Source organism: Merops nubicus, unplaced genomic scaffold, assembly GCF_000691845.1.
Source record: "Merops nubicus isolate BGI_N331 unplaced genomic scaffold, ASM69184v1 scaffold23981, whole genome shotgun sequence".
NCBI classification, from domain to species: Eukaryota; Metazoa; Chordata; class Aves; order Coraciiformes; family Meropidae; genus Merops; species Merops nubicus.
The window spans coordinates 1-9,111 of NW_008586578.1; the positions used below are offsets into that span (position 1 = coordinate 1).

At 48.7% G+C, this 9,111-nt stretch overlaps 1 protein-coding gene across 1 annotated transcript in view; it reads right to left on the reverse strand.

The window, feature by feature from the left end:
• Positions 1 to 6,960: 6,960 nt before the first annotated feature.
• TRADD (TNFRSF1A-associated via death domain) overlaps positions 6,961 to 9,111 on the reverse strand; it is a 6,296-nt gene continuing 4,145 nt past the window's right edge. The window contains exons 3-4 of the mRNA XM_008948708.1: positions 7,884 to 8,073; positions 6,961 to 7,268 (exon numbers count right to left, since the gene is read on the reverse strand). Coding sequence (XP_008946956.1) covers positions 6,961 to 7,268; positions 7,884 to 8,073 — 498 coding nt within the window. The remainder of the gene's footprint in view (positions 7,269 to 7,883; positions 8,074 to 9,111) is intronic.

Here is a 9,111-nt window from a genome sequence, read left to right on the forward strand (position 1 = left end):
AGGCGGGCCGCTGGGGTCCCCCCTCGCACGAATCCCTCGCCGCTGCGCGCTGGACTCCGCGACGGCCTCGCCGGGGGAAGGAAGGAGCTGGGTCCTCTTCCAAGCGCCTGCCACGTGATCCACGGGCCGGCTGGGGAGCACAGATGGCCTCCAGCACCTCCCCGCCCCACGGGATGGAGGTGTCCAGATGTTGAATGCACTGCCAGGTTGGGGACTTCCATCTGCACTGCTGGTTTATGGGTTAAAAGTAACTGCTACCATAAAAAAGGCTTTTTTTTTTTCTTTTCTTAGGACTTTTTGCAGTAGGTAAGGTTCTGATTTTTCTGTCTTTTTTTTTTAATAATTTGGCTTCTTTTTTGAATCCCTTGTGATTATTTTGTGATGGCTGATGAGGGACAGCTGAGGGAAGTGGGATTGTTTTGTCTGGAGATGAGGCTGCTGAGGGGAGACCTTCTGGCTCTCTACAACCACCTGAAAGGAGGTTGGAGTGAGGTGGTGGCTGGTCTCTTCTCCCAGGTTACTAGTGCTAGGACAAGAGGAAATGGGCTCAAGTTGCACTGGGGGGGGTGGAATTCAGTTGGATATTGGATATTAGGAAGACCCTTGTTCCTCCAGCAGAGGCCAAGAGGCTTCAGAGTGCCCAGACAACGACCCCTTGAGTAGGTCAAGTTTTCTTTCATTTACGGTGAACTTGTTATAAAAGCAGGTTTTGACTTACTCTGTTGTTTACGCAAGCACCCAGCTGTTTTTTAAACATCATGTAAAATTTTTGTGTCTGTGCTTTTTTGATCTATTTTTCATTTTAGTTCCAGTGTTTTGCTTTACTGAACACACTGTCACCATGAAAAGCTGCCATATGAGCAGGTTCCTGCTTAGCAACCCTCAGGCTCTGCATTCAGGTGCTCCAGGCTGGGAAAGCCCTTTCCTTGTCATCTGCAGCTCTTGGAGACACAGAAGCTTCTGGCTGAATGGTGCAGCACCTCAGAAACCTCAGCCGTGAATGTTACACAGCTTCACATTTTCCCTGGGCCAACCCAAGGTACCTTCATCCTTCTCCACAGCAGCAGTCCCAGGCTATTCTTCATCCCTCCTCCATAAGGAGGCAGATGATGCTCATGAAGGCAAGGAGCAGACTGGTGTCCACCTTTGCTCAGAGGGGCTGGCTGTGGACTGAGGGAGACCCTGAACCCATCAGAGACTCGCAGCAGGTATTTCCACCATGACCCCTGACCTGGGTTTTGGGACATACTACCCTTTTCGCTTGCTCTCACGGGGTGAGAGTGAACACAGATGCCTTTGTGGCTGCCATGGCTTGCAGAGTTGTGCGGGGTGCTGGGGAGATGCGGGAGTTTTTTCCGTGGGTGCTTCAACTTGGTGGTTGTCTTGTCTGTACCTTGTTCCCTGCACAGTTGATTCATCCTTCTTACTGCCAGCAAAAGTGCCCTTGGTCTGTCCCATGCCATGTCACTCTGCCTTACAAGACTGGGTCAGTGAGATCACTACTCATCAGTAGGTCAACCCTGCTGAGCCCAGGCTGATGTGTTGGAAGCGGGTTTTAAGTGAGCTATGTGCCAAATGTCCTTCTACCCCCACAGGGCAGAGCCCTGCTCCCCATCGCTGTATTCCTGCAGGCACCAAGCCATGCTGGTGGGAATACAGCTTTGTGGTCAGTGAAGAAGGGCTGATCTTGTGTTTTTCAAGCACTGTCTGAGATTTAAGTGATTCAGGGTGAAATATTGCTCCGCTTGAGTTCACAGCAAAAGGAATTTCCCCGAGGCCAGCTGTCAGGTCAGCCAGTGGCTTCCTGTGCAAAGCTGCTGGAGATTTAATATCCAAACTCCTTGGCTCCCCACCCATGGAGCAGGCAGCCTTGGGAGAAAGCTCGTTAATAGTGAGGCACTGCCCCATCCCTGGATGTGTTGGAGGCAAGGCTGGACCTGCTCTAGTGGTAAGTGTCCCTGCCCATGGCCATGGCCTAATGGTCTTTAAGGTCTCTCCCAACCCAAACCATCCGATGATTCCATGATTACAGTGATGCTGTGACCTTGGAGGAGTCCCAGATATATAATGGCACTGGGAGACACCATCTGATCTAGATGGTACACCAGCCTTGGTGTGTCAGTAGAAGTGTGTGACATTGGGCAGGAGTGTATTGTGATTCCAGACACTTTGGCTAGATGCTCCTCCAAGAGCTGGTGATAGAACTTCAGTGAACTCCTTTTTTACTACTGCTTTAAGTGTTTAATGAAAGTCTCTGAGGCATTTTTAACCAAAAGTATATATTTATTAGAAAAAAAAAAAAAAAGGAGAAACAAATAGACCGAAGTGCTTTTTTCTATAAAAGCCAGTTTGTTGGAGGTTGAACGTCCCAGACGTGAGTACACGTGGCATTGCAGTCCACAGCTGTAGATGGCTGATCCAGATCTGATGCTGAATTATCCTGGGAATTTGGAATTAGAAGGTCAACAAGAGATTTTTCCACCGATGACTAAAGGACTTGACCACACATCTCCTACATAGTTCAGTTAGACATGTATGGCCAAATCCTGTCAGTGGCTTTAGAATTCAATCTAGAGGAGACAAAAAAAAAAATGTATTTTTGACTCTAGGCCTTAAATTGCTTCAGTGTTTGAGCCACCTCTGGACAAAAGACAAACGGCCAGACTCTTGCCTGGTGTAAAGCGGTGGATCTCACCAACTTCATGTACCCACCCCAGTATGTGGGTTAGACCAAAGAAACCCTTGACTCACACTCGAGTAGAGGTTCATGCTTACACCAGAATTTTCAGCTACACTAAGTCAGCAGTTGAAGTGAATTTGAGGCTTCTTGTTGCTGTACATACTCACTTTTAGTTTCAGAGCCTGTGGGCAGCTTGTGATGTGGAGGTGGCTCTAAAGTACCTTTTGAAACAGCAGTGGGGAGGTGACATGGTGACCCAGGCAGCAGGATGGCTTCTCGATGCTGAGCTGCATTTTTAAATGAAAGGCAAAATTACCAGGTAAGGAAAACCCCAGTTTTCTCACACTGGGAAAAGTCCTTTACCAGTGTCCACACCAACCACCAACAGCTTCCCTGAACAAGAAGCTTCCCTCAGCTCTCAGCTGCAGTGCTGTGACGTTAGCACCACACTTGGCATTAAAAATAGTCCAGATATCCATCTCCTCTGTGGTGGGGCTGATGCTAAAAATGGAAACCTAGAAACTGTCCCTGTGAGCTGTCAGCATTGTTTTTAATTGGACTTGCTGTGAAAATCTGGAAGAAAATTTTATGATTGAAGTCCACCTTGTGATTTTCAACTGCTTCCAACAAATAAAGCTGAACGCTTTTCTTATTTTTGAGGTAAATCCTGTTTTCACCTGACAGAGTGGTCCACTGTAAGCAGCTGTGGCACATGAGAACTGAAGCTGCTGGAGGAAAGCACCTTTCCTGTCTGCTGTGATGGTGCATCACAGTCTTCAGCAGATGAATTAATTTATGGTGTATCTTTAACGTGTACCTAAGAGGGCTAATGTTGGCCTCTTGTTGGCTCTGCCCTCCAGGACAGTTTGATATCTTCCTTTGTGACAGTGCTGTATCAGGGTGTACTCTCAACTTTACTTCTACAAGGTACCTCATATCAAAGTGTATCTGGGGAGCATTTTAGCTTTCATTCTCCTCTCTGTTACTACCTGTTTGAACGCTGGAGCTCAGCTATGCCAAAACAAATCCTTCAAACCCTCCTTTGGAAGGACCTTTTATTCTTTCTGGCAGACCAAAAGGAGCCTCCTTCAAATCTGAAACATTGCTAAAACTACAAAAACAATCTGTACCACAGAAAAAAAAAGCCCTCTTGGATCCCTCCCTCTAAGTGTGTTTTGGCCTGGTCTCTGCTGTTTGTGTTATGGTCTGTCTGTTTAATTTGTTATATATACCTGATTAGCCTCTTTATTTGCTTCATGTTTGATTCTGACACACCACAACCACCCTGAAATTTTTGTTTTCCAGCTATATCTCAATACATAGAGCAGAGCTGTTAGGGGATAAGGCCAAGCTGGCCAGCTTATCTCACACCCTAGACATGAGCTAATCAGTATAAATAGTAGCAGAGAAGCGTTGCTGGCATGTCTGGCATCTGGGTAGCAGTATGGGTGCAACCAACTTTGCACAGGCGAGGAAGAAGGCACAAGTGTGCTCCTCATTCAACAGCCAGGCAGTCACCAGGGGTGCCGATTAGAGCATTATGGAATAGTATAGGAGAACTTCTGGTGCATCAGCAAGCACCCTCAAGATCCAGCTTGCTTTGGTTCCTCCATCCGTGAAGACACACCTCTGGTTTCTTCAGCAAATCTCTGCTGATGTTTTCTCCTTTTCCTTTTTCCTTTGTGAGTGCTTCTTCCTTCCCTGTGTGTGATGTGAGTTCTCTTATCTTTGCACAATGGTGTAAAACTGCTGTTGAATCTTCTGGGTAAATCAGAAGTAAATTCAGAGTCGAACCCCAGACAAATGCCAAATTAATGCAAATGACACTGTGTACTCGTGGTCCAATCGGTCTATTTTATTCTAAGGCTTCTGTGAAAATTGTCTCTGTTTGTGATGAATAATACTAAAGAAACTTACTCTTTAGCAGGAAGCAGTCTGCTTGAGACCAGAACTGAGTTTTTATTGCATCTGGTGATGATGACCAGTCATGGAAAAGGATGTATGAAACAGCCACTGCCACAGTCCCAAACCATGCCATGTACTCAAGACAATTCCACCACAGAATATCACTGGAAAACCCTTTTCCTTGAGCCTCTGCAACGAAGGTACCTGTGAATGCTGTTAAAGATGATGATATTCCAGAAGAGTTGCCAGGAGCTTCAGTACTCAATGGCCCTTTTGAGAGGGAATCTGTGAGTAAGAGGAAACACATATGCCAATTGCTGGCAGAGCAATAGAATGCACAAGGTTTCCATTAAGGAAAGAAGCATTTGTGCTTGGTCCTCTGCAATACAGTAAGAGCACCAAAGAAATTTTTTGAAGTAGATGCTGAATAAGAAGCCTTTCTCATTTTGAGCATTAGCAAATGCTATGAAAGGCATCAGCTCTCACTGCTGAATGGCTGCTTTGTAACTGTGTATGAAAGTTGTGCACACGAACAGCTATTCTGAGAGCTCAGAAATATTCATTACAAACAACAGTGGGCTACATATGTAACTTTGTTTTCTAAAAAAAAATTTTTGCAAAATCAAAAGCAAAGCCTCTTGCTGTTAAAAAGAATTTTCAAGTTTCTGATTATTTAAGAAAAAAAAAAAAATACAAGCCCAAAACAAAATAAAACCATTTGCCAAGTGGGTTGCTGCCAAAGTTCCTCAGTTGGGATCTGGCAGGAAAACTACATGCTTTGAGGTATGGTTCCACAGCAGCCTAAACCAACTAACATCAGCATCGCCGTGCTGGTCCCAAAAGCAAAAGTGTCAGAGAGGTAATTGCTTCCCTTAGGGGAGAGCACTGGGAGGTGGGGAAAAGGCATGGAGCAAAAAAAGGGGGAGATGAGGCTGCAACAGCACTGGTGTAGAATGGCTTCATAAAATGCCACGGAGCCATTGTCTTTGCAGAGATGGTGCCTGTGTGAATTCCTGCTTCCTTTGCAGCTAAGGGTGATATGAAAAGAGATTCACTCACGCCCTGGCAGTGCTCTCCCCATCTTTAGCTCCTTCCGTTTCCTTTCCATGCTGTGCACGTAACCTTGGGGATTCAAAATCTGCAGAAAAAAAGGCAAGTTCCTCAGGCTTGCTGAGGGACAAAGGTATGAACTCTGCTCGGTTGCAGTCTCTGTCAGCCATACCAGGAGACAGCTTCTCCCACTGGAACCAAAAGCACAAGTCAGCCCTGGAGATCGAGGGCTTTGTCTTTTAAGCCATTTTTACCCTCAAAATTGGGGCAGGTTCCAGGCACAGCAGCTGGTGCCCAGTTGTCACACAGTGACAAGACCGCCGGGGAAGGGCTCTGTGCAGAGCCCAACTGCTGGGAGACACGATGGCATGAGTTGTCCTCTCCAGTAAGCTCAGCAGGCCCAGGGCAGGTGGTTGAGAAGAAAAGGCACTAGCAGCCAGCTGGTCAGAGGCCACAGCTCAGCTCTGGGGTCAGGATGGTCCTTGAGGCTGCAGCAGTTCCAATTCACCCTCCACCCATGATTTGGTGACTCAGAGACTCCTTCCCTTCCAGCACTGTGGTTTGCTTTTCAGATTAAAGGTCCTTCGGGTTGGTGGGCGAGAGCTCAGCACAATGTGGTCAATGTATTATTGTCACCATGGTCCAAAAAGCTGGGAATCGAGCTCTGAATTTGTTTGTACACATTGCTTGTTCAGTGCCTGAAATGAGTTCTACAGCAGCAATCTTGTGCTGTGTGGGAGACTATGGCTGTTTCAGGTAAAAGAGAAACCTTCAGGTGGTGAGAGTTGCAAGGAGCTACACTAGAGTAGGGCAGGACAGATGCACTTGCTGCAGATGTTCTTCCGTTGAAAAATGAAGAAGGAAAATAGTATGAACTTGGCTTTTCCTGATTTTCCCTTCTTTGCTCGGTGTTACGCCTGAGGCCATAAATGTCTTGAATATAAAAATATATTGCAGCTCTCTGGTGGCACTGGGCCACAGCCTGAGAAACAGTGGCACTGTCTGCTTCCCAGAGAAACCCTCTGAGATGCCCTCCTTGTTTTTCCCCTCACCCTCCCCTAGGGTTCTCTGTCTGGCTGCTTCCCTGTAACATTTCTGTCCTGAAATTCAGGGGAAGGCAACGCTGACTTTTGGAAACAGAATGAAATAAGGAACGTCAGAGGTCCGTGCTGGCTTCTGTGAGCACAGAAGCTCTCCCCTGGGCATTCCCACTTACATGGACACCTGTGGTGATTGTCAGGACTTTACATTCCCAGACACTGGCAGCAGTCTCATACAGTAGCTAAAGCAAGAAAGCCCTTAGCAATGCCATCACCCTTTGGGCTCTAGGAGCAGTCCTCGTTGGAACGGAGGCCCAAGAGCTCCTCGACCAAGCTGATAAGACCATTTTCTTCCAGGGCTGGGATCAGCCGTGCTATTGTGGCCTTCTTCCCCTCTGACTGGATAAATCTGAGAAGCATCTGATAGGCTTGTTCATACAGTCCCTCTCGGTCATATTCGAGGGCCAGGTTATCAATGACAGGATCCCGCAGGGCCCGGCAGCTCTTCTGCAAAGAGCGACCCACTTGCTTCCATTTCTTGGACACCAGCTTGGCAAATTTCTGGTGGTCGTCGGGTGTGAGCGTTCTGTTGGCTGGAAGAGACAGAGGGCAGGTAAAACACAGAGGTCCAATGGCTGGTGTGATGCATCTCGGGCCCATCCAAGGTTTGCTCAATGTTCTGGGGAGCAGGGATTGTGTTCAGCATCCACAGAGAGTTATTCAAGTGGTGTGGAGCTGTTCTGCCTGTCCTCTGGTGTTGTAACACCAGGGCAGCGCTGTGAGTTGGTAGCAGTGAAGCTGAAGGGACTGTCCCACCACGGGCAGGAGGTGTCTCTGATGGCCCCTCTGACACTGGAAAGGGACAATCAGCTGGAGCAAGCCTCACTGCTGACCTCAACCCAAGGCCACAGAGGAGGAGAAAACTACTGTGTTCTTGTCAGTATTAAGGAGTTTGAAAATGTGAAGAACCTGGAAGGGACGCAGACTCTCTGAAGGGTGTGGTTCTGTGCCACCCCGGGGAACGGGCTGAGGCCTGATCTGAAGCAGTGTGGCAGGATCTTAGGACTACTGTGATTCCTTCCTTATGGGATGCTGGGAAATCCCTGATTTATCTGAGGTAGACCCAATATGGAGTGACACTAATCCTCCCTCTTGGGCTTTGAGGCGAAGAAGACCAAGGGGTCTCTTGGTCAGCTCTAGCTACTCACCGAACTCTTGTCCCTGAAAGAAGAAGGTGGCTTGTGGGGCAAGGGAGCTGCCTGGAGAAGAAGGTAGAGCTGGGGGGTGCAGGGAGGCATGGTCTTTCACAGCCACATTGTTGTTGCTCCTCCAGTGAAGGCTGAGGCTCTTGAGGCAATCCTCCAGCTTCGTGATCTCCTCGTCCCGCAGGCGGTCGGGCTGCAGAGCAAACAGTGTCAGTGCCTGGTGCCGCGCTCGCCGCCTCCCAGCGCTGCCAGGCGCAGCTCCGGGTGGTGGTGTTGGGAGGGCAGAACGAGATCGCTGTGGCACGGGTTGGAGACTGACCAAACGAGATGGTCTGACGGAGTTCTGCTTGTAAAGGTTGAGTTGGGACCTGTCGTGTATGTGAACCAGGCACTCTGCCCCTCCTGGGTGTCTCAACAACTGCTCCTACTCCAGGTTTATTTTCAGCAGCCCTCTGCAAGAACTGGGGTGCACCAGAGGCAGTGTGGCTTCTCTGACTTACTCCACGTGAGCGCCAGACCCTCGGAATGGAGTGACCTGATCCAACAGCTCATGGCCACCAAAGAAGGCAGGTTCACGTCCCTTCTCTCTCTCTGCCCATCCATTACTTAGTTCTCACAATCCCAGCATGGTGGGGGTTGGAAGGGACCTCTGGAGATCACCTTGTCTAAGCCCCTGCTCCAGCAGCTCACCTGTAGCAGGGTGCCCCAGGATCCCTGTGTCCAAATGGGTTTGGAATCTCTCCAGAGAAGGAGACTCCACAGCCTCTCTGGGCAGCCTGCTCCAGGCTCCGCCACCCTCACAGTAAAGAAGCTTTTCTTCCTGTTGACATGGAACCTCCTGGGTTCCAGTTTGTGCCTGTTGCCCCTTGTCCTGTCACTGGGCACCACTGACAAAAGTCTGTCCCCAGCCTCTTGCCACTCACCCTTTAGATACCATTGATAAGTATTTTTTTTGTTCCTGGATCCTCTCCAAGCTAGTCTTTCTCACTACCCAAGAGAAAACTAGTCTGACCTCCAAAAAGCAGGCAGGGAGAAAAGGAGTAAAGAAGGCAAAGCCCACGGGAAGATTCCACCTGGTGAGTGCTCTGAGTCAGGCCAGTGCTCAGCTCAGAGACAGCAGGTACCCAGCACTGCCCTCAGCCCCTGATGGCTGCGCCCTAGTGTCATCCTCAGCTGAGGCAGTCTGGAGTAACTGAGAATATACCCATGTCTTTTCTCCAGCCAGCTGGTT